The sequence below is a fragment of the Monodon monoceros genome, unplaced genomic scaffold, assembly GCF_005190385.1.
Source record: "Monodon monoceros isolate NGI ecotype Baffin Bay Population unplaced genomic scaffold, NGI_Narwhal_1 Super_Scaffold_3, whole genome shotgun sequence".
Taxonomy (NCBI): domain Eukaryota; kingdom Metazoa; phylum Chordata; class Mammalia; order Artiodactyla; family Monodontidae; genus Monodon; species Monodon monoceros.
The window spans coordinates 13,435,106-13,460,717 of NW_021703780.1; the positions used below are offsets into that span (position 1 = coordinate 13,435,106).

Consider the following 25,612-nt stretch of genomic DNA (forward strand, 5'->3'; position numbering starts at 1 on the left):
TTATAAGGAATTGGTTCATGCAATGATGGGGCTGAGAAGTCTCAAGATCTGCAGGGGGGTTGGCAAGCTGGAGACCTAGGAGAGCTGATGGTGTGATTCCAGTCTGAGTCTGAAGGCCTGAGAACCAGAGAGAGCCAGTGTTTCTGTTGGAGTCAGCGTCCAAGGTCCCAGTTCTAAGGCAGTCAGTCAGGAAGAATTCCCTCACTTGGGGAAATCTCAGCCTTTTTGTTCTATTCAAGCCTTCAAGTGATTAGGTGAGGCCCACCCACATTAGGGAGGGCAATCTGCTTTACTCAGTCTGCTGATTCATGTGTTACTGTCATCCCCAAAACACCCTCACAGAAACATCCAGGACAATTTTTTGACCAAATGTCACTCCATGGCCCAGTTGACGCCTAAAATTAACTGTCACATCCAGTGAGGAGACTGAAGCTTTGAGACATAAAGTAACTTGTTCAGCATCACACTGCTGGTGGGGGGGCAGAGCCAGCTCTCAAACCGAGGTCTGTTCATCTCCCGTGTTCCACTCCTTCCCTTGACCACCCTCATTTAGAAAGTGTGGAGACTCCGAGGGTGAAGGGCTAGCTGAAGTCACCAAGAATGCAGGGTTGGCCCAGCATCCCGGGTCTGCTCCTTTCCCATCACACTGCTTTGGGGGACTTCAGCTTAACCTGTGTTTATAGCTCACCTTTTCCCCGCAGGGTCCCCAAGAATGTCTTCAAGTGAAGGGATCAGAATCAGAACCCAGTGAACCCTTAGGAAGGGCAGGGATTGGAACAACCAGATGAGTTCATTGTCCACTGATACCCAGAATGGCTTGGACTTTGTAGTGCTTCGCGGGACCTAAAAAAAGGTCCTGTGATGAGATTGGCTGGGATCACTATTGTCTCTTTACTCAAGGCCAAAATTTTAACCAGTGCATTTGATAAAGACCTAGAGAGCGTGCTTCTCTAGTTTGAGGAGGGAATGATAGAGGTCAAGCTGATTCAAAGTTACCCCTGACCCCCTCCTTGTCTGCACCCAGTCAGTAGGGCTCTCATCCACTCACTGACCCTCTGCAAAGAAGGAAAGATTGATGGGCAAATTTCTTATTTTGTTGATTTAATGTAGTTGTTTAGGAAACGGTTAGACCATTATTTGGAAAGGCCTAAACAAAGTCATTCAAATAATTTACTTTGAGGCTTGAAGAATTCCCCAACCAAAAAGGTTTAGCCTAGAAAAAGTTAGAAATATAAAGGAAATAAAGATTACTGGAAATGCCATCTTTTTCAAAAAATTTATTTTACTAAAGTGTAGTTGATTTACAATGTTGTGTTAATTTCTGCTGTACAGCAGCGCGATTCAGTTACACACATATATACATTCTTTTTCATACTCTTTTCTATTATGGTTTATCACAGGATGTTGAATATAGTTTCCTGTGCTGTACAGTAGGACCTTGTTTATCCATTTATACATAATAGTTTGCATCTGCTAATTAATCCCAAACTCTTCATCCCCCTCCTTCTTGGCAACCATAAGTCTGTTCTCTGTATCTGTGAGTCTGCTTCATAGATAAGTTCATTTGTGGCATATTTTAGATTCCACATATAAGTGGTATCACATGGTATTTGTCTTTCTCTTTCTGACTCACTTCACTTAGTGTGATCATCTCTAGGTCCATCCATGTTGCTGAGAATGGCATTATTACATTCTTTTTTATGGCTGAGGAGTATTCCATTGCGTATGTATACCACATCTTTTTTATCCATTCATGTGTCGATGGACATTTAGGTTGTTTCGATGTCTTGGCTATTGTGAATAGTGCTGCTGTGAACATAGGGGTGAATGTATCTTTTCAAATTAGAGTTTTGTCTGCATGTATGCCCAGGAGTGGAATTTCTGCACCATATGGTAACTCTATTTTTAGTTTTTAAAGGAACTGCCATAGTGTTTTCTATAGTGGCTGCACCAGTTTACATTCCCACCAGCAGTGTAGGAGGGTTCCCTTTCCTCCACACCCTCTCCAGCATTCGTTATTTGTAGACTTTTTGATGGTGGCCATTCTGACCTGTGTGAGGTGATACCTCACTGTAGTTTTTTTTGTTTGTTTTTGTTTGTTTGTTTGTTTTTGCGGTACGCGGGCCTCTCACTGCCGTGGCCTCTCCCATTGCGGAGCACACGCTCCGGACGCGCAGGCTCAGCGGCCATGGCTCACGGACCCAGCCGCTCCGCGGCACGTGGGATCTTCCCGGACGGGGGCACGAACCCGCGTCCCCTGCATCGGCAGGCGGACTCCCAACCACTGCGCCACCAGGGAAGCCCCTCACTGTAGTTTTGATTTGGATTCCTCTAATAATTAGCGATGATGAGCATCTTTTCATGTGCCTGTTGGCCATCTGTATGTCTTTGGAGAAATGTTTATTTAGGTCTTTTGCCCATTATTTTGATTGGGGTGTTTGTTTTTTTGTTATGGAGTTGTATGAGCTGTTGGTATATTTTGAAAATTAAGCCCTTGTTGGCTGCATCATTTGCAAATATCCTTTCCCAGTCCATAGGTTGTCTTTTTGTTTTGTTTATGGTTTCCTTTGCTGTGCAAAAGCTTACAAGTTTGATTAGGTCCCGTTTCTTTATTTTTGCTTCTATAGAAATGCCATCTTAAGATAACCACTGCTAATGTTTTTATATGTATGCTGCTAGACATTTTCAGAGTTTACTCTTAAGTAGCGTTCTAGTCTCGTTCTTCCATTATTATAGCCGTGTGACCTTGGGCAAGTCACTCAACCTTTCTGAGTCTCCCTCTTTGTCTTTCCCCACCTATAAAAGATCAGCTTCAGGTTCTTGTGGTGTTTGAATAGAAAAATGAAGTTTGTAACAATCCCTTGTTCGTAGCCGGTGCTTGATTCCAATTTCCTCTGCCCACTGCATGCGGACTTTTCACTGTCCCTTTTTTTAGGGATGGGCAAGTATTTTTAAGAAGAGGTCATGCTGAGAGTTCACAGATCGAATTGCCACTCATGTCCTGTGATGCCTTTTCTACTAAAACATGTTAACACTCTTGGAAAACAAGTAACCCTTGGAATATTTGCATGTTGTTTTTTAAAAACTCCGTGCAGCTATGCATGTTCGTGTATGAAAGTAAGCGTGTCTGATTGCAGAGGTTTCCCCATACTGCTCTGCCTCCTGAGAACATGAAAGGATGCTTTAACCACTTTTGGAAATTACCTATAAATGGCAGTAGGGAGAGGACTCCTTGGCCATAAAGCGTTATGTGACGTTGGGTTGCATTGGGTTAAATTGCAGTCCCGCGCGTTTGCTCTGCATTATCTGTTTCATAAATCCCACCACAGCACAATGAACAGACAAGGCCCTATGTATGGCTTCCTCTCTGTGGCACATCACAAAGTCCTATTAACTGTGGACATTTTGGCCCATCCTGGGAGGAGAAGACCTCATTTTCTTGGGGCCCCAAGAGCACAGACTTTCTGAGTCAGGCCTCATCGCTGACTACATGAGTGTGGCATTTTCAGAAGCCAGCACGAGCCACCCTAGTAGTCACGAGCTAATCACTCACTAGTGAGTGAGCAAAAGACTTAAGGACACACTCTTGTGCGTGTGTGTGCACGTGAGTAACTTTTTTTTTTTTTTTTTTTGCGGCACGTGGGCCTCTCACTGTTGTGGCCTCTCCCGTTGCGGAGCACAGGCTCCGGACGCGCGGGCCCAGCCGCTCCGTGGCACGAACCTGCGCCCCCTGCATCGGCAGGCGGACTCCCAACCACTGTGCCACCAGGGAAGCCCCGAGTACACTTTTTTTAAAGTCAGATCATGTTAGGGACCTTTTTATTGGGAGCATGAGTTTATTTAATCTTTTGAGGTTATAAGTTTGAAACCCTATTGTGAAGAACTGGTTTAGATAAAAAGATAAAGCACTTTAAAAATAATGGCAGGTCAAGTGAAGGGCATGGAGGGGTTGCACCTTTGAAAGAGAAAGTAAATATAGTGGAGATTTGAAGCACCAACAGGATCCACAGAGCCTTGACTGCATTCACATGAAGGGCCTTGGCCAGGTACCTTCTATGGAGAGACTCTGCCTCTGAAACAATTGCTCATGAACCCGTGGCCCTCCAGGGTCAGGAAAGCCACAGGTGAATAATGTACTTGATCAAGGAGGAGATAATTGCCGTCAGTAAATATTCATAAAAGCCAGAGATTGAGCCTTCACACTTGCTTTTTGATCAGAATTGCAAAGACGCAAGGAAGCAGTATTTTGAGGTCTAGCTCCCGGAGGGACAGGGCTAAAAGCCTATCGGAAAAGAAGGATTGAGTCACAGAGACCCATGTCCTCAGCTGGAGATGCTATTTGTAAAGTGGTTTGTCCCAGTTCCACGGAGACGCCCTCCAACTCCAGGGCCACACGCACCTTCCTGCCCGGGTGGCCTGGGTCTCCTGTGTCCTTCCCAAAGTGTGTCCCCCCTCCTGGGGACAGGCACTTCCCTCCGAGACCCATTCTGGGCTCTGGCACTTCACGCCAGCCCCGAGCACTGCCCCGGCTTCCGGTGCCTCTGCTTCTTGCCTCTCCCTGCTGGGCAGGCTGCTACCCCAGGCCACGTCTCTGGCCTTTTCCTCCTCGGACCTCACACGGGCCACATTGCCAATAGGAGGTAAGCAGCCTGGTTATTTTGTGCCTCTTGTGCTTGTAAGAAAACGCAATGGGTCTGTGTCCTAGTACCTTTGTACTGGATCCCTGGTGTTGAAACATAAGCCCCACGGCCAAACTGCCGGGCAGCCCAAGGTGTCAGGCAACCCCACCAGGCACTGAACCAGCGTAGGGCCCTGTGTGGGTCCAGTGGGTGTCAGGAATGCATGTTTGACTTGGAGGTAACTGGATACCTTACAGGAAGGTGACTAAGAGACACGTGGAGTGGCTGGAAGTATAAAGGAGCGAATTCAGTGTCCTCTCTGGCCCATAAAGTACTTCTGCTTCTGTGCTGAATAAACCTCACTTCACACCGGGCAGTGGGGGAAAGATGACCACTGAATGATGGTTACGTGGCTGGCCAGTGGCCAGGCGTGTTGAGCAGGGGCCGGCAGAGGATGAGGTCCAGCCCCTGCGCCCTGCCCGCTCAGCAGTTCCTGCTTCTGCATCCCAGGAGGGGTGCAGGTGCCCGGGCTCGGGGTGGGGAGGGGACAGGCAGTGGGTGTGCAGACCTGAGACAGGACTGACGGGGCCGGGGGACCAGAAGGTGCGGTGGTGAGGGGAGTGTCGGGCCTTGGCCCTGAGGGTTGTGTGCTTGGCTGCAGGCAGGGGTGGGAGGAAGGGGCTGGACCAGCAGATGCCATCGAGTGCCCCCAGGGGAGGGGGATGGCCGGCCAGGCTCCCACTGACAGCCTTTCTTTGCTCTTTCCTTTTTGAAGGATGGAGGCTGCACGTGTCCAGGAGATGTCGCCAAAGCCTTTGGTAAGAGGCCGCAGAGGGGGAGGGGAGGGAGCTCCCTTGCAGGGGTGCCGGAAGGAGGTGGCAGACACGTTAGGAAGTTCAGGGCCAATCCTGAGTTTCCTCTCCGCCGATTTCAGCCCCTGATTGGCCCAGATCCTGGCATCAGTTTGGTTCCGGTTGGTGGCAGAGCAGGCCGAGTGCCCAGGGATAGATGGAGGGGTGTTGCCCTGTGGGCCAGGAGTGGGTGAAGTCATAGCCCAGAAATCACCACTGGGAAGGCTCAGGGTACCCGAGGAAGAGGACTGTATCGGGTCTGAGACACCGAAACTTCAGCGAGGGGGTCTTCGGAGCCTAACGTGGGGGACTCCTGAGGGAGGGACGGGGGCCCTAGCCGCAGTTCCTCACCACAGGCCGAGGAGCCTGTGTCGCACCAGGGGCGGCAGCGTCTGGCTGTGACCCCGCAGGGCTGGGCCACGGCGCCCCAGCCAGGTGTTTTCTTGGGGAGGCACTGGGAGGTCCAGCATCTCTGCGTGCTGTGCTCTGAGCTGCCGCGCAGCTGGGGAACCCCGAGGTGAGGCCATGTGTGCTGGCAGGGGCATCTCTACTGTTGATTTTTGTGCTACGTGTACTTAATACTGATGGGTGTTCTGTCTCGGGCTCCCTTGTGATAGGGCACACGGTGTACCCTGCCCAAGTGGTGTCTGGACTCCCACTCCGGCAGCTTTCCCTCCCCGCGCTCCCCCAGGAAATGCAGCCACGCCTGTGGAGGGACAGGGACCAGGTCGGGGCAAAATGCTGGTTAGGAAGGGACACGAGAGTGTTCAGAAAGGAAAATAATTGGAAGCCACTTCAAAGCATTGTTTGAGGGGATCTGTGCTCTGTGTTCCTGCTGTTTACATCTGCCCCTGGGGTTGTGGTTTTCGGGAGGCCTGGCCAGACACCAGTTGTCCTCTGCCCCCTTATAATCACGGCAGGGGGGCGGTCAAGGAGCCAGCAGTCGTGTTAGGGACCCTGCAGGGAAGAGTCTGCAAAGCTTGCTGCCAAGTAGAGAGGTCCTGGGCCTTGGTTCCCTGATTGCCAGGCCCAGGGGCCAGCCCTGTAGCCCCTGCCTTCCGTAATGCTGGACGGAAGGGACTGGAACGCCTGATGCACGCGCCAAAGTCCTCTTGTAAATATTTAAGTGACCAGATGGAAGCAGTCAAGGTCACGTTTCAGAGGATCCTGTGTTTGCTTCTCCTTGTCCTTCATCGTGATTACTTCACAGCATCTGTACGCTGATGTCCTCCCATTCTGGATATAAACCCTCAGTAGGGCTCGCTGAGGATGGGGAATAGTGACTGTTCCTGTTTCTTCCGCGTAGGCCTTCCACTTTCCTAACAACTAGTTAGTGCCCATCTCCCATGTGCCATGTGCTATGATAAACACTGAGGGCACAGCAGTGAGTTAGCGCCACCCCGTTCCAACCATCCGTGGTCCTGATCCAACGTAACCTACGAAGGCAGTTTCAACACCCCAGTCTCCTGTGTACCTGTCCTGGAAGTTTCATGTCATTTGGTGATTAATATGGGGTATTGTTTACTCTGGAAGTCAAATGTTTATCACAGCAGAGGTGCGGGTAGAGTTTTACGGGTTGTATACACATATGTGTGTGTGTATGTGTATGACGTACATACTTACAGGTTTCTCTCCTTCACGCCCAAGCTCTAGTGCAGGAGGTTCTCTCTGTTCTGAGGTCCCTTCATATCTACACTGTGTGAGAGTGCTGAGAGCTTCAGGTAGACCAGATGCCTGATGGGGACATGGCAGAGGAGTTATTGTATTATGTATGAGGTTGGACAACATGCTGAGGTGCTGCCCAATTACTAATGCTTCTTTGATTTTCAGAGAGTTAGACCTGTGGAAGGTGGTCATAGATAGGAAGTCATCAATTACCATTAAGGGTTGTCCACTGTTATTAACCACCCAAGCTTCAGGAGGCTAACTTGTTGCTTGGAGCATCCAGTGCCCATCTGCCCTTACCTTTTTTCCAAGTGGGGAGGTTGAGCTTTTCTCTGACCACAGCCAGGAGGAGGGCGGGTGAGTTGGTAGCACTTGCATCTTTCCAGAGCCGATTTTCTCTGAGCTCTTTTCTCTGCTGCTTCTTTTCATCCCCACTTCGGAGTGCAGGAGCCGGAGCAGATTTTGTCATGCTGGGAGGGATGTTTTCGGGCCATACTGAGTGTGCTGGAGAGGTGATCGAGAGGAATGGACAGAAGCTCAAGCTGTTCTATGGGATGAGCTCAGAGACAGCGATGAAGAAACACGCGGGAGGGGTTGCGGAGTACAGGTATGGAGGGTGGGTGGAGCGGGGGGGGGGGGCGGGCAGCGCCGTCACCAGTGAGGTTGCGTTCCCCGGCTCCTTACAGAAATGGGGTGGAAGTGGGTCTCAAAGACTATGAGTCTGTTTATATTATAGTACCACAGGAAGGAGCTAGAACACATACATATTTCTTAATTAAGATGTTCAATTAAGAAATAACTGTATGGCTTAAATGTTTTTTTTTTTTAACTGAAGTACAGTTGATTTACAATGTTGTGTTAGTTTCAAGTGTACAGCAAAGTGATTCAGTTATATATACATATTCATCTATTTTTTTCAGATTCTTTCTCCTTATAGATTATTACAAAATATTGAGTATCGTTCCCTGTGCTATACAGTAGGTCTTTGTTGGTTATGTGTTTTAAATATAGCAGTGTGTACATGTCAATCCCAAACTCCCAACCTATCCCTACCCCCAACCCTTCCTTCCTGGTGACCATAAGTTCATTCTCTTTTTTTTAGATTTGCATGATATATGATTTGTCTTTCTCTGTCTTACTTCACTTAGTATGATAATCTCTAGGTCCATCCATGTTGCTGCAAATGGCATTATTTCATTCTTTTTAATGGCTGAGTAATGTTCCACCGTGTATATATATACTCCACATCTTCTTTATGGAGTATATGGACATTTAGGTTGCTTCCATGTCTTGGCTATTGTAAACAGTGCTGCAATGAACATTGGGGTGCATGTATCCTTTCGAACCATGTTTTCCTCTGGATATATGCCCAGGAGTGGGATTGCTTGATCATATGGTAGCTCTGTTTTTAGTTTCTTAAGGAACCTCCATACTGTACTCCATAGTGGCTGTACCAATGTACATTCCCACCAACAGTGTAGGAGGGTTCCCTTTCTTCCACACCCTCTCCAGCATTTATTGTTTGTAGACTTCTTGATGATGGCCATTCTGACTGGTGTGAGGTAATATCTCATTATAGTTTTGATTTGCATTTCTCTAATAATTAGCAATGTCGAGAATCTTTTCATGTGCCTCTTGGCCATCTGTATGTCTTCTTTGGAGAAATGTCTGTTTAGGTCCTCTGCCCATTTTTTGATTGGGTTGTTTTTTTCAATATTGAGCCACACGAGCTGTTCGTAAATTTTGAAGATTAATCCCTTGTTGGTCGCATATTTTGCATATTTTCTCCCATTCTGAGGGTCGTCTTTTTGTCTTGTTTATGGTTTCCTTTGCTGTGCAAAAGCTTTTGTTTCATTAGGTCCCATTTGTTTATTTTTGTTTTTATTTCCATTTCTCTAGGAGGTGGGTCAAAAAGGATCTTGCTGTGATTTATGTCAGAGTGTTCTGCCTGTGTTTTCCTCTAAGAGTTTTATGGTATCCGGTCTTACATTTAGGTCTTTAATACATTTTATTTTTGTGTATGGTGCTAAAGAATGTTCTAATTTCATTTTTTTACATGTAGTTGTCCAGTTCCCAGCACCACTTAGTGAGGAGGCTGTCTTTTCTCGATTGTATAGTCTTGTCTCCGTTGTCGTAGATTAATTGACCATAGGCGTGTGGGTTTATTCTGGGCTTTCTGTCCTGTTCCATTGATCTATATTTCTATTTTTGTGCCCGTACTATGAAGTCAGGGAGCCTGATTCCTCCAACTTTTTCTTTCTCGAGACTGCTTTGGTTATTTTGTGTCTCCATACAAATTTTAAGATTTTTTGGTCCTAGTTCTGTGAAAAATGCCATTAGTAATTTGATAGGGATTGCACTGAATACGTAAATTACCTTGGGTAGTATAGTAATTTTGACAATATTTATTTTTCCAATCCAAGAACATGGTATATCTTTCCATTTGTTTGTGTCATCTTTGATTAGAAAACATATGTTGCCTCTTTGAAAGTAGCCATAATTTTCATCCAACCAGGCTTTGCAGTGTTTGGGGCCCCAGAAAGGCAGTGCAGAGGAGAAGTATTTGGGGATAAGTTGGAAATGGAACTAGGGGTATGTGTGAGTAGGTATGACTCTTGTTCAACCAGCCCTGGAGGGGACCCTCCAGACTTCCAGGCCTTGTCCTGGTATCACAGCCTTGTCCCGATAGAGCTGGTGTGGAGCCTGAGATGAGTCAGGCTATAAGTGGCAGGCAGAAGGATGGGTCTCCCACTGCATATGATACAGGAGTGGGCGAGACCACCTCACAGAGGTCAGGCCTTTTGGGAAGAGTTGCTGTGTGTCACCTGCAGTGGCTCCCACAGGACTCTTCCCTGCCTCTGGGTTCAAGCAGTTGACACAGGCAGTATTTTTAGGCATTTAATTATGTTACTGTGCAGAAGGGATGCTCACGTCTGCTTATCTGCTCCACTTCCATTTTAATTGTGTGCACGTGTGTTTTAAGAACGTTGTGACAGAATATACCCACTGTCTCGCCCTGCTCCATAGTCTGTCATTGCTTCTCATCAGAGTTTGCACTGATGACAAGCTGTGCACAGGACAGGAGGCCCTGCATCCTTAGAAGGATGTCCTTACAAGGATGGAAACTCAGGCCCCCTGCCATGCGCTGATAACCTCCATTTCCTACCACTTATTCCACACCCAAAAGCTTACAAGGAAGGTGTGGGATTCAGATGGATTGTGTAAGGTTTGAGCCAACCTAGAGGTACACATCTGAACTCCACTGAGATTTTCAGGTGGGTGGGAGGGCAGGAGGGGTGGGTCCCCCCCACCCCCCACTGAAGCTCTGTTCCTTGGGTACTGGTAGGCTGACTTCAATACTCTTTTGGGGGGAATCTCAGTATCAGTGATGTTGTGGTATGCGAACAGCACGGTGGGAAGGAGGAGAGCAGGGGACTACATTTATACCTTCATTCTGGAAACTGCAGACAGTCCAAGCAAGAGGGACACGCCCCGCCCACACCGCCTCCGAAGGCCTCTCTCCTGTGTGGTGACTGACGGAGGAGGCTGTACAGTGTGTTGTGGGAGAGAAGGGGAGGGGTTTACTGTCTCACATCCGACCTGGACCTCTGGCCAAGAAGCTTATTTAATGCTTTGCCAGTGACCAGTGTCACCGTTCAAGGGCCCATGCCTGTCTCCTATGTGCTGGTCCGGAAGTGGAGCCGTTGCGATTCCGTGACAGTCAGTTGCTTTGCCTGGAGGACATTTTTTGCGCTCTAGCCGTTGCATCTGTTTTGGGTTCTAAGAAAAGTAGGTAGGGAAGGCCAGACTCGAGGGTGAACAGAAGCCAAGGAGCTGGGGAAAAAAAAATCCTCTCCTGTGATTTCAGCAGGGTTTAAACAAAAAAGAAAACAGAAGATTTGGGAGTATCAAGACTCAGTTCCAGAACTGGATTCAAATCTTAGCCAAGGAAGGAAAGTGCTGAAGTACCTTAATCCAGAGGCAGCCTGAGCCCTGTAGGCTGCATCTGTGTTCTCTCTTTCTAGATCTGTCTCTGTCTGTCTCCCTCCCTCCCAGCACCTGATGTCTTCCTGAGAGTGATTCTCCGTCTTTGATGTTGTATTTAATTAAGGCAGAGTTATTTATGCTTTACTAGTTCTTTCCCACTCATTACCCACTTAGTTCTCTTGCTGTCCTTGGGAGACAGATTAGAGCCCTTCATTTTACAGATGAGAAGACTTGGGCATCAACGATAAGTGACTTGTAAAAGGTGCCATCACCACTTAGCAAAGAAGCAATGCTGAGGAACTGGAGGATGTCCAGTAAGCCTCGGGAAGGCCATGGAAACCGCTTTTAAAAAATGACAGGGCCATCATTTCAGGCACACGTGCGCGTGTTGGTCTCTGGTCACAGAGTGCAGTGACGCCAGTCATCTTGGGTGTGTGTGGCCAGTGGCCGGCTTCGTGGACTTGGTGCTGTAAACCAGCCACTAACTAGGCCAGCCCTTGGTCTGGTGGATGGTTTAAGTTGCTAGATTTCACCCGAGGGTAGTCTTGCAGGTGTAGATTGCAATGCTCAAGAATTACTACCCTTTTGAAATTCTAGGTAATAACTTTTTGATCAAGAGATGCTACTTTTTCAGTTGAAGAGACCAGCTAAAGAAAGTTCCAGAATTTAGTTAATTGTTAAAATTTCCAGACGGCCTGACCCTTAGATGGAGGCTAGAGTTTTGCATGGATTGGAGAGTTCCTTCTTGTAATGTCCCTCCTAAAGCAAGTCTGGACTGTATCTCCATCTTGCAGTAAGGGGACGTGACGTGGAATCAGCAAGGACAGATGTGCTCTAGTGTTGGCGCCACGTGCCAGCTCTTCTGAAGGTCTCAGTGTCCCCCTGAAAACTCAGAAGACGCTAACCAAAGCCCTGCAGCCTCCGGTGCTGAGGAAGTCCTTAGTTCTGCTCTGGTTCCACCTTTCAGGAGCCCCGTGCCACGCCCGGGACAACAGGCATAGTGATTTGTGCAGACGCAGGGTGGTGAGCTGGGGCCTGGGGGCAGGGGCACCCAACAAGGGCCCTGGGAAGACAGGCCGTGTGAGTGGAGCCACTAACCTTACTAGTGGAGGTTTCCACGTCACCTCGCGGTGCTTGACTTGTCCCTTTTCTCCATCCTTTCCCTCCTCCTCTCCGGCTTGTCCCCTGTGAAGGTGCTCTGTCTGACCCTGACTGGAGAGCTGGCAGGGGTGGGGGAGGGACGCCCTGGGCTTGTTCCGTTGTTGATCAGGGAGAGCACGTGGGAGAGACGCTGGTGGGCAGTGGTCAGGAGGTCTGTTCCGCTGTCCCGTAGGTATTCCGGGGCTCTGGGTCAGTTGGAGGTGTGTGTACAGCATGAACAGAGACTGGAAAGGCGGGGCCGGTTTTCGATGGGGATGGAGTAGTGCACACTGCTGGGGAGGACGTCGCCCTCTGGGGTGACGGTCTGGGTCTGTGACTCTTCCAGGGTTGCTGACGGGCTCTGGGCAGCCAGCAGCGAGGTCATGCATCTTGGGTAGGAGGAGTGCCTTCCTCTGAGATGCTGGCCTGACCTGCGTGGCGTGTGCAGCAAGGCCGATGCGGGCGTGGCGTTGGAGGGTGGCGTGTCGCTGCCCGAGTGCCTTGGGCTACGGCTGGGTAATCCTTCTGGCCGGCTTCTTAAGGGAAAAGAACCAGATTAAAAGAAAAAAACCTCCCTTTTTCTTCCAGAGCCTCTGAGGGCAAGACCGTGGAAGTGCCTTACAAAGGGGATGTCAGGAACACTGTTCTGGACATACTCGGAGGACTGAGGTCTACCTGCACCTATGTAGGGGCTGCCAAACTCAAAGAGCTCAGCAGGAGGGCGACGTTCATCCGGGTGACCCAGCAGCACAACACCGTGTTCAGCTAACCTCGAGATCAAGGACGAGACGACCTCCAGCCGCTGGAAGCATCTGCACAGGCCTGCTTTCCCACCCCCCTCCTCCTGTGACGGCAGAGGTTCCGGCTGATCCCAGAAGCAAGGCACTTCCTGGGTCAGTGGTTGGAGCTTAGCTGCCCAGAACATGTAACCTCCTTGTTAAAACTAACACTCACGCCTTTTTCTTTTCTTTCCTTTTTTCTTTTTTTTAAGAAAAGGGTTTCACTTTAATATAATGCTATGAAGACTTGCCTGCGTGCTGGAGTCTGCATTTGCAGGACCAAGTGGTCGGGGGAGCTGGGGGGTTTTCTGCCTTCTTCCCACGCTTGGCTTTTAGTGGTCAAGGTACCTGAGGGGAGGGGAGGGGAGGGGAGGGGAGGGCGGGAGGGGAAGATTGGGGGGAACCACAGCTAGAGGAACCGGCATCCCCTCCATCCAGCTTTCGGTTGCTGGAAAAGAACAAAAGCAGTTGACAGGTGAACCTGAAAAATTTGATTCCGGCAGGTGCCCCCAAGGTGCGGTGACGTGTTTCCACCACCTTTCTTGCACGTGCCTTTTGGGAGCAGGTCCTCTATTGCTGCTGCTTCTAGGAAGCTGTCCCTGTCCTGGTTTTTCATTTGGTTTGTTTTCCCCCGTCTCTTCCCTCTCCTCCTCCTTTCTGGCTCATCGGGTTGGCCTCTCAAAGAATATTATTTTGAAGTTCCATGAGATCTTTTATTGAAAGGTTATCCACTGAAAAGTTGGCAGGTAGAGTCCCACTGGAAAGCGACCAAAACTTTGAGCAGTGCCTTCCTAAAAGGCATTGGTTTAAAATCTGAGATAGAACCGTTCCCTTGTCACGGTTTCCAGGAAGGACCACTGGGCACTACTGTATAAGGGTCTGTTCATTGGTGACAGTGGTACTTCCTTGGAGAAAGGACCCGTGGCCTTGGCAGGGATCCCACAGCAGTCCACTGTGACACTTGTCTAAATGGTGAACACGGATGAATTAATGATGACCGGCCACTTCTTTTGAAGCATCATTTGAATATCAGGACTGGGAGATGTATGCAGCCCAGGGTGTTTTACTTTATCTCCTTTTAAACGAGGCTAAAGCAGCAGGTACGGGAGTTAAATTTTCTCTGAAAAGACAAGCGACAGCCCTGGAGCAGAAAGGAGCCACACACTCCTACTGTGTAAGAGCGAATTAATTATCTGATGTCCATGGTGACTGACACCGTATGAGGAATCCAACCAAACCATGGCACTCCAGGAACTTACAGGTCGGAGTTTAGTCTTAGAAGAATACCTTTAAAGATCCAGCAACTTGAACTCCGTTGTAATGCTTTTTGCTCCTCAATCCATTCAGAATACTTCTTATACTTGTAGAAACACGAACGGCTACACATTTGAGATGAGGGTCTAAAGGATGTGGAACATCAAGCAAGATGTGGGTCATTGCTGGAGGCACCCCACCTCTTCTGTCTGCTTGTCTGAGATGTAAGCCCCATGCTGTTCCTGTGGAAGACGTGTTTGACACTTGAGTCCTCTAGTGTGTTAGCTGTAAGAGATTCTTTATTTGCAAAATAAGGGAGAGAAGTGGAGAAGTCTTAAATCCATTAAAATGGACGAGCAGTAAGTAATAAGGAAACTTCCAGAATGGCATCGTTCTCCATGCTCCTGGTCTTGGCTTTTGGGGGGTCACCTTCTCCCATCAGGGTGGAGCACACGACGGCACCCCTTTGGGCAGTCCTCTCCACGGTGATGTGCACCTGCTTGATCCATCTTGTGCGAAGATTTTGCAGACTACCCGCTCTTTGTTTCCAGGAAGGCAGGTCCCTCGCTCACCTGGTTTTTAGGGGAGTGAAAACGTGACTGACTGCAGAAGCCAAAAACCTCATCAGGATCATTTTGAAGCAGAGGTTTCACTTCTAAGGGCCCCTTACCCTCTGCAAGTTGGTCTCTTGCCTCTAGTAGCCATGGGCATGGGGAATCCTGCCCTGGAGCAGCCCTCGGACCCTGCCGACTGCAGGGCTTCCTGTGCAGGGGTGGGTGCCAGTGACTAGATGCCATTCATCTTAGGCGGCTCCGCCTGTGGGCTTCTGGTGGTTTCCAGGTCTGCCTCGTTGCAGCAATGTGAAGCCAAGGCTTTTCTCTAATCAGTATGACTGCTTCAGGTAAGTCTCACAGCTACTGGACCCCAAACTTGTCAGGACCTTTAGCATCTAATATTAAAACAAAGAGCAGGGAAGGCAGTGGTTCAGACCGCTTCACCAGACTTGCCCACGTCTGCCCAGAATGCTCTGGAGGATGAGGACTTGGGCAGCCTTCTTGTCTGGGTTACAAGGCTCAGCTCATCACTGCTAGTTTACACACCAACGTTCTCTCTCTCACACACTAGCATTCACAATGCGTCGGAACCTCAACTCTTAAGTCCTAAAGGAGAGTCCTGGTGAGATGTCCCCATCTGTGAAGCAAGAAGGCAGCAACAGTTAAGGAGTTAACCCGTCCCTGCCTGGGCTAAGCGACAACTCTGGATTTAATGCCGAGAGCTCTCTTCCAGCTCTGCAGACCCTTAGGGCTGGAAGGATTGGATAGTCACGCGTGCAGATGCGGGCAGAGGGCTTCACCTGCTTGGGCCCTGGAGGAACTAGTTTCTGGGGCAACTGCTGAGCCTCATCTATCTGAGACTGGGCACCGTGCAAACCTCTGAGTTTCTAACAGGCATGAACTACAGGAAACACGAATGAACTGTCCACCTTCAGACAACTAACCAGTGTACAGCAAAACTGTACAGAAATGGATGGATAATGCTCTGTGAGCCAACAAAGATGCCAAATACTGTTGAAAAACAAAAGTTACCTCATCTCTTACAAACAGCAACGCTCAGATAGGAGTAAACATGAACGGAACCAGCCAAGACATCAGATGTTGAAACATGCCTTTTATCTCAGAATCTCATCTCAAGCAAGACCAACCCTCTCCCCACCCCCAAAATTAGTAGGAAAAGCATTGCCTTACGTCACCCTCTCCACCACAAACCTACCCAGTGATGACAGCAGCTTAAGTAAGAGGGAGGAATTACGACCATATCCTCAGCCTCGTCTTTCTCCGAGGACCTAACACAAGGCAAAGACACATTTGCAATTGGCACTGTTATTTTATTAGTACGAGTATACTGAAACAATAAACTTGTACTGGTATACAGACAATTTATTTAAAACAATTTTGTTCAAATTTTGAATCAAACATTGTTTTATTATAATAATGAAATAATTTCTACCTAGAAAACCTGCAAGCACCATCAAAGAAAGGGACCATAAAATTCAATAAACAGACTCGAGTGTATCCTACAAATAGACACACCACGATTAGAAAATAGAATATGAATTCTTCCATTTTTTTTTAATATTTGTTTTAAAAAAGCTAGTGCAAGTACAATATTTTACACTGGAATTACAGAGAGTATGCACGCATATGGAAAAAAGTTCTCCTGTCACAATAGAAGCTCTTAACTATGTATGCACTTAAAATTTTCTTTTCAGTAAGGTGCAAAACATCATTCCTTCCCTAGTTCTCCTCTGTACTGGCCATGTCAGTCTGATAGTGCCCTCAGAGGTCTAGTGTCTCTTTTCCCTTGGCCGGTGGGAGGCGTATGATGGGGAGGTTGGTGGGTGGTGAGCTGATACTAAAAAATACAACAGTGTGACTCTCAGAGATGGCTCTGGGACCAGGACCCCACTGGCTAGAAATTAGGACTCTCATCTTAACCGAAGGCCACCACGAATACTGGCTGGGCTCAATTGGAGCCTTTCAGCTGACACTGATTTGGGTTTACAGGGAGCAGTGAAGGCCGAGGAGGAAGAAACCTCCCCGAAAGGCCAAAAGGGCAGTTATTCACAGAACTGAATGCACAGGTATCAAGTTTAATGTTCACTGACTAAAGAATTCACCCCACTCCTGGACCGGATGATTTACGAGTAGGTGGTTCATGTAAGAAGCAGAGGAAACCTACACACCCAGCTTGGTAACCGCTCAGATTTGCTATTCCGGAGGACAGAATGTTACCTCGGCAAGGATGACTGTAAACAGCACTTCCAAAGGGGGCCTTCAGACTGGCCATGGAAAAGGAGACTGGCTCATCGGCCATCCCAACAGCAAACGAACAAACTAAAGGGAAAGAAAACTTGGGTGAAATCTCCAATTATCTGCAGTGGAAGACTGGAGTCCTTTCAGATAAGAAAAGTGACGGGAATTCTTAAGAGACGGTTACTGTAGAGATACTACCTATTGGCCAAAAAGCACTTAATTTTAATACAGCTGAACCATTTGTATGCGAGTCATGAGGATATGAAAAACTGAAGCTGCTGTTCCCTCCCGCCATCGTACAGGTAAACGTCAGCTACCAGAAACGTCGCATGTAACGGTAAGGGAAGGGCTGAGATTCTGAATTTAAGAATTAGAGGGAGATTTGCTCAGTATCCCCCCAGCTGTCCAGTTTCTGCTGGCTAACTTGATTTCTGGACAGAATACGACTTCTGAGAAGTTGCTCCACATTTATTTTGGCCTCTTAATAGTAAAGAAAAAATCAAAACCAAAGTAAAACAAGGCATTTCAACTGAAATCCTTGTTTTACCCCACCCCCCATTGAACTGAGGTGTCGGGGGGAAAGAAGGCTGAACGTTTCTGTGTGTGTGTCCTCGTAATGAGTCCTGTTTTCTTGGTAGCTAGGATCCCTTGTTACAAACACTTCTTGTTCAGAATTATATTCTTTGGGTTTATTGGAACAGGAAGTGCTGAAAATGTCAATCATCATCTCTGAAGAAAAAGGAGTTGCAATGGCTTAAGAGTTTAAGAAAGGGAGCTCAGAGAAGTACTTTCGGCATAGGAATGAACAGTATTCTCAAATTGCAGAATACAGAGTTACTCTCCCTCAGAAGAGGGTTCTATGTAACAGAAACATAGAGGAAGCATAGGTATAGTTGAAGAGCCTTTTACGTAGTAATTCTTCCAGGCCATAACCATACAAATCTGATCATTTAGACATGACACATTTCTATATACAAAAAAAACATGTAACTTTCAACCTTTTTTTTTTTTTTACAAACAAGTATGAAACTCATTGTTTCAACAGATCCATATCTTTCAAACACTGAATGAATCATTTCGACATTCATTTTTCTTTTGTGCAATTTTTAAAAACATTACCTGTACTCCTCAAAGTGAGTGCTTCAAAGTTTTTTTTCTTCAGCTTCTCAAATTAGGTGTACATTAAAAAAAAAAAAAAACCCCACAAGGTATAGTGCTACAAGAAAAGATCCTATCAGTAAGGTAACATATTTGAAGCGAGGTCATCTATGTAAAAGAAATCTCAGCTCCGGAGTAGAGGTGTGCAAACAGTTTGGAGTTTCCCTATCAACAGAAACACAACACTGTCCGTGGAAAAAAAGAGGAAACCAACCCAACACAATGGCATATGCATGTGCTTTATAAAAAAGTATATTCTCTGTATAGTTATTACTGGATGTGTTCTTAAAATTCTCTATTTCAGAAATTCTGGGTTGAAAACAAGGTGGAAGCAAAGACCTCCACTTCACTTTAAAAACCAAAAAGCATAATTCCCTTTGCTTTCACATCACCCCGAAGAAGCTGGATTGGGCCACAGAGACCGCTGGCCCTTTTTTCACCTGGGATCATCTCGGGTGACTAGGAGATAGGAAGTGCAAAGGGTTTTAGGAGAAAACAGACCATGGTTTGTTGAGCTGCCTGCAGTTCATGAAACAGTGGCCATGACAACCAGCACAGCTCAAAAAGCCTGGCCTTCAGTCCACAGAGCTCTGCTGCTTCACCCAGATCTGAAATAGCATGGCATTAGTGTCTTCAAAAGCATCTGAGATTCTTTTTCTCTCTCTATGAAATAGGTTTCCTTAGTAGTCACAGATGTTAAAGGGTATTATCAATTGTTTCCTTAAAAAAAAAAACAAACAAAAATTCCAAAGCTACACAACAAAAATAAATTTTGGCAACGTATTTCAGTAAAGATCAAACTATGTGCAAAGAGTGGATTTTATGATTACTAGGAGCTACTGTTCATCTTGAACATGCAGCATTATATTGCAATCTATGCAGTATCTAAGGAGAAATCCACAAGATGCAGGAAATCCAAACATTCCTTGAAGTTGTACATCCCTACTCCAGAAGAGTCAAAGTGCTGCTTCTGGACACATCAGTGTACCACACACACGCCAGCCCCGTCCCTGAGTTAGAGGTGTGAAAGGTTCCGCAGAGTTCCTTAGAGGGGAGAAGGAGGGGTGCTGCCACTTCCCGGTGGGGGACAAAACCCAACACACTCACCTAACAGAAAACACAAAGGGTCATGATTCAGAGTGAGAAATGGGATTGACGACAGCAATGAAAAAAAAAAAAAGCATCCCAAAACAAACTGGGTGAGTTGGAAAAGACAAAAAATTGACCAACATAGAAAATTATCCTGAACGTCCAAATGAAAAAGCAATTTTGGATTTCCACTTTAAAAGATTTGAGGTAAGTGGCATCCATCTCTGTATCCCCACCTCACCCCCAATGTGGCCCAGACAAACTGAAATAATTCTTAACGTTAAAACATTCTAAGGAAGGAACAGTCATTTTATATATTTAGAAATCCCTATAAAGAGAGGTTCATGTTTGTTGGTTGCTTGTTATTCTTTTTCTTTTCGCCCTGACTAATTTCTTGGTGATTGTGTTCCACTGTAAACGCAAAAGGCCTGCTGTTATTAGTTTCAAAATGGAAAACAGGAAAGAAAGAAGAACGAAAGACGGGTTCAGTAAATATTGCAAAGTGGACACAGTACAGAGGCACATGGCTGATCCTCGTAAGCTGCACGGCACGGAAGGGTTTCTATGCCTGTCATTGTTAGGTCGGCTACGCAGGCGCAGTGACAAAGGCTGCTCTGGGAGCCTTGGGGCTCGCCAGCGTCTGCACACAAGAGGAGGCCCCTGTCCTCTGGATGTTCTATTTGAAGAGAGAGCTGCCACAAAGGAGTGGTGACCATTGTTCGCAGGTGGCCCCTTCCGTAGCCACCGGCCGGACGCTTGGAAGGTGCGCACACGGCGGGCCACGCTTCCTGCCCGCGCCCAGAGGCTCGGCTCGAAGTCTCAAGGACACAGACCTGCCCACTCGCGGAAAAGATCGTGGAACATGGGTTGATCCTGGCACTATTGCTCCAGAGTGCGCCTCAGAAAGGACTCTGTCTCCCTCCCGTCTGCACTGCACATTCGCTACTCCTCGTGGTGACGGGGGAAGTGCCGTTCTCCCCTTCCACCTCCTTTGCTTGCTCTTTCTGCAACAAGGTGGCAGACAGGGCTCCCGAAAGAAAGCTCCCTGCCCCAGGATTCGGCATCCGCAGCGGGGCAAACGCGCAGCAGGAGGCCCTCCCCTTCCTGGCTCCTTCCTTCCAGCCCTTACTCTGGCCAGAACAGGAAAGAGGGACCGAGTAAGGAAAAAGCCAAAAGGGTCTGAGCTTCCTCTAGAGCACACTGATCAGACTCTATTGGCACGGAAAGTATTGCACGTGCTAAAGAAGCAAGAAAGTGAAATGGGACAATGTTTAGAAAGAACCAATTATTTGATAATTCCTATACCTGAAACAGAAGCACAAAAACGATGATGATGTTCCTATTGCTCCAAACCATGTTATGTTTTCCCATTTTAGTGTTGGAGGTGTGGATCCAGTTAGTTCGATACTCGAAAGAAGCCAGAAGGTGGTGGGTGTTTCTCTGAGTCCACATGAGTTGCTGTAATTAGTGGTACTGATGAGGACAAAGTCTATAATGGCAGCCCCATATTCCTCTTACCATCAAAACAAAAAGAAAAACAAAGCCTAATAATTGCAAGTGCCCTGAGCAGAATATATGGAAGATTAAGCAAGTTCTCTGAACAGAGACATTTAAAAAAATACAGCACTAAATAAGCAATATGACTGCAAGAATGGACTCACCCAGCTCTCTGCTAGCATGCTGAGAGGGTAATGAAAATCAAAGAAAGTCAAGGACTGGATCTAGCTATTCTAAACCTATTCCAATGTTTTTGGTACACCCCAGAAAATGGTTTGTAAAAATCATTAGTTCTGCTGAGAGCTAAATGTGAATACTAGATAGCCAAAATGTGGGTTGACATTAGAATTTTTTTTTAATTGGTGAAATGGAAAAAGTACTATTCTCAATGGTAAAAGAAAACTCAGGCATTTGTTCAGATAAGTTGCAGCCATTCCAAGTAAGAATATTTAAAAATTTCTCCCTCCTTATAAAACATTTTTTTTTTTAAAGCACTTTAAAATGCACACTCAAAACCCACAAACAATATTTCAGATCTCTGGGAATAAAAGGTTTCAACTGTGAAATACCCTTTCTGGGTTTGTACCAAACATTAAATCTTGATTTGATTTCAGATGGAAAAATAAAAGTCATTCTGAAAATAACATCAGTAACAACAACAAAGTAATCGTTTTCTTTTAAAAAAAAAAAAAAACTTGCTCACATACATAAACGTCTTTATGGAAAACTCTCTCAATGAATCTGAAGAAAATTCTCAGAGTTGTCCTGCTAAGACCTGGTTTTATGTGACAGATGCGGTAAGAAGACCAAAATGAATTCTGAAAGGAACATAACCTTACAAAATGGCCTAGAGTTTAGGCAGGTTAGAAAGTAATTTTGCTACATTTATTTATGCTCGTTCAGTCCCCCAAACCTTTCCCACAATGTTATTGGATAAAAACTGCAGGAATATCACACAAATTATAAACTCAAGATGTGCAAATCGCAAGGTTCTTTAAAAGTTCGTCTTAAAAAGAAAAACACTGGACAAAAGTGAGTATTCTTTTTTCCATCCCTTTCCTCTCAGTTCCTCTGCCAGCTCTGCATATGCTTTTAATTCCTTCTCAAACATCAAAGTGAAGAGTGCCTCCTGTCAGGCTGTACTTGGTGGTCATTCATTGTCACATACTAGTTCAAAATTCACATTCATCCCATTAAACCACATTGAAACTTTCAACATCTTGCTCCGTGAGAAACTCTGCAGAGCTGAAATGTAGTTACAGTGTTGAAAAAAAAAAAGAAAGCAACTTAGTTTTTCTTCCCAAAGAGTTTAAAGTGAGATACAGTACTTGTTGAATGAGAGACCAAGATGCTTGGTAATAAAGTGTGAACAGTATTTTAAGTGCTTAGAGATAGTAATATATATGCTCATCTTCAAAATCTAATTCCTCACGTCACACTGGAATCTGAAAAAAGTGGCACCCGAGTTGTCCATAGTCATGAACTACAAACAGTACTAGAGTTAAAAGACAGAAGATTTGCAAACCCAATGCGAAGAGCTTCTGCGGCTCTCTTGTGTCTATCTCTTGGGAGTGAAGTCAATGCGATTAACCTGATTGGTTTTCCTAACACTGCACAGAGACCAGGGTGGGTTTCACTCTCCGCCACCCCCGCTGCCCACCCCCCGGGTGCGGAGCGATGGCAGCGGGGGCTGCCCTGCCCACCACGATGCCCTGGAGACATCACTGCACTAGTAAAGCAGAAACGAAATCCCACGGGTGGCAGTTGCTCTTTAAAAAAATATCAGTGCAGTCAGGCCCCATGGGGGGAATATATATCTCTATGATTAAAAGTCGCTTTTATTGTAAAATATGTTGGAGGAAAAAAAATGTTCTTTTACACGGTTAGTTTTCCATCTGCTGTCTTGACGGCCTCCCTGGGATGCCCTGAACCTGGGGTCCTGATGCTGATTTTGCACGTGAGAACCTCATGAGGACATGCCCCTGGACCTCCAATCCCGTGCTGAGAGCAAGAGAGAGGGAGGCAGAGAGAAAGAGACCCTCACCTGCCGTGGCACCCGGGCACCCTCACTTGCACGCACGCACGCACCCCCTGCAGCCCGTTGTCCCGAAACCGGGAGAAGTCGGCACCCCATGGGTGCATCTGCGCTGCTAGAAAAGGCAGGCACCGTGGGGCCACGTTCATTTCCACCAGGACGCCCGCCCAGAGCCCGGGCTGGACCTGCCCCAGCCCCTGCCTGCCCACCCCATTGAGAGACACGCGTGGAAAAAGCATATGCACCATCTCCTGCCCAACCCCCGCTGTAACTCTAAGGACAAGGTTATAACAGAACCCTAAAGTAAGAGGATAGCATGTAAATACTGTGTTATTTAGCCTACAGTACAGTAATCTGGATACAAATGATAAAGGAGGGCCAGATTTCCTTTCCCCACACGGCCTCTACTTGCCTACGTTAGAGCGGCCTTCAATGCAAATCTTAACCTCCTGAGAAATGAGAGAAGGCTTAGGAAGAGTCAAAGGTGGCTCGTCTTCAGACTTCTCCAGTTTGCGGCTCTCCGGCGCCGACCACCTCCTCTTCCTCGTGGCCGCGGGCTTGCTGGGTTCTATTTTGGTGAGCAAGGGCACGGCAGGCAATCCAATTTTTTCTGGAAACTTCAGTTCGCCATTCTCAGAGAGCATCTGGGCACTTCCCTGATTGATCCCGTTTTCCTGCTCGGCGTACCTGTGTCTACTGCCCGCGAGGCCGTCGGTCTTTGAGTGCTTCAGCAGGACACTGGCGGGATCCACGGCCTGGCCCTTTTTAACAGAGCCATTCTTCAGGTTCTTGAGGGTGAGCGAGATACAGACATCCCCAACGGAGAGTTTAGAACACGGCAAATCAAAGAGCTGGCTGGTTCTCTCCGGGCAACAGGATGACCAGCCCTGTCCAAACACAAAAAAAGGATACTCTACCAAAACTTCCACGCTGACCTGTGGGAACAGTGAGAGACAGGGAGAGGGAAGGGAAGGAAGAAATGAAGACATTTTATTCTTGTTTTATTGTATACATTACACGTACACAGACATACATACGCACAGGTGAATGGAAAAAAATAAGACTCAGTTCCCCAAACCTCCTCCACCAACAGATGCAAATGAGGTTCTTAACTTTCTGCTGTACCTGTACTTACCATATGTAGATGTTGGGTCGAAGCCGGTAGAAGTCCATTCAGCATTCAAAAATATCGTTTTACTGTGTATCAGCTCTACAGCTGGTCTCCATTAAGACAAGCCAGTGGAGCCCCAAGGATGACGGAACACCTACTTTAGTGTTCGGCACTGGGCTAGGCGCTGCACGTGACTCAAGCCCAAGGTATATTCTTGTGTCTTATTAGCTCACTGGACAGATGCTATTCTCGTGTATAACAGGGCTGAATACGGATCAGAGTTAGATTGTATTTAAGCCCCATAAGGCAGGCACTTATGTGCTCATCACTGTGTCCCTGGCCCCTAAAAGAGTACCTGGCACATGGTTGAAACTTAATATTTACTGGATAAATGAATGCGTACTCTCGGAATTTAGGGGGAGCAGAATCAGGGAGGGCTGGAGAAAGCAGGGAGGGCTTTTCCAGGACCCCAAGGATGGGCAGGATTTGGAGGGGTTTGAGGGTGAAATGAATACAGACAGCTCAAGGGCTTGGCCCATCCACATGGGCAAGCCCCAGGTACTCAAATCAGTCTCCCTTTTGTTTGAAAAACAAATATCAAAAGCAGGGGAAGCCCAGTATCCTTTCAATACCTGCCGTTTTCTCTAGGCTACTATGTGCCATTCACTGTGATGAATTTCAAGAAATTGGAAACAATAGTCTTGGTCACAAAGGAGTTCACAATCCAATGGGCAAAAGAGGCACATGCACAATAACTGCCGATCAACGTGGCGAGTGTGGTCGCAGAGTGGGGCTCTACTACTCTGCATGGGATTACGCTGTCGGAGGGCAGAGGAAAGGCATGGAAGAGGTGAGTAAGGAAGTCTTTTGGGATGAGGATACACTGTGCTGAGTTTTTTTTTTTTTTTTTTTTTTTTGTGCTGAGTTTTAAAAAACAATGGGACTGGAGGAGAGAGGAATGATTGCAAGGAGAAGACAGTCCTGGAAGTAGGGTTATGTGAACAAAGGCAAGGAGGTGGTCTGTGTAGGGATTTGCAAACTTCCAGTGCAAGTATTACTACTGCCATCAAATCAAGTTGAAATGCACTTGAGGTTTGAACAGTTTAATTTTCATAGAAATTTAATTTCTTCAACTTTATGCTATATAAAAAAGAAAAAGAGAAGAATGAAGTAGTTTTAAACAGTCGGTTTTCAATGGCTTTTGTAGATGTAGTAGACCAGTTAATTTGGACCAACCTTCCTGATGAGGACCACTAAATACTCTAAACAAAAAAAACTCTGGACAAAATGTAAAAGAAATATGTTTTTCTTATGGCAGTAGACACAAAATATGCCAGTAAAAAAGCCATTGGGTCAGGATCAGGAAAGGGTGTTGGCCAGACATTTGAACCCGGTGTTTGATGCTATTTCCCCCTAAGGATATCTGTACATTCCAAAGTGGGGCAGTTACAGTGAGCTTTGGGTAATCTCAAGAGCATGGGAGGTGGGTTTCAGCGGGCAGGGAACGGAATTCAGGGTAAGCCACAGGAGGGTGCTCCCTCAAAGCACTGAATTCTAGAAATAAGGTGAAGCAGAAGCAGACAGTTCCTCTCAATGTCTGAAGCTCAGATTTTA

The 25,612-nt window shown here is 46.8% G+C and overlaps 2 protein-coding genes across 4 annotated transcripts in view; one reads left to right on the forward strand and one right to left on the reverse strand.

The window, feature by feature from the left end:
- Positions 1 to 13,379, forward strand: part of GMPR (guanosine monophosphate reductase) — a 40,811-nt gene extending 27,432 nt beyond the window's left edge. Inside the window, 3 exon segments of the mRNA XM_029244478.1 lie at positions 5,395 to 5,437; positions 7,583 to 7,742; positions 12,851 to 13,379. Of these exon segments, the coding sequence (XP_029100311.1) occupies positions 5,395 to 5,437; positions 7,583 to 7,742; positions 12,851 to 13,031 (384 nt within the window). The 3' untranslated portion in view covers positions 13,032 to 13,379.
- Positions 13,380 to 18,056: 4,677 nt separating this feature from the next.
- ATXN1 (ataxin 1) overlaps positions 18,057 to 25,612 on the reverse strand; it is a 386,096-nt gene continuing 378,540 nt past the window's right edge. For all 3 annotated transcript variants that reach the window (XM_029242536.1, XM_029242538.1, XM_029242537.1), the window contains one exon: positions 18,057 to 23,822. In XM_029242536.1, the coding sequence (XP_029098369.1) occupies positions 23,292 to 23,822 (531 nt within the window). In that variant the 3' untranslated portion in view covers positions 18,057 to 23,291. The remainder of the gene's footprint in view (positions 23,823 to 25,612) is intronic.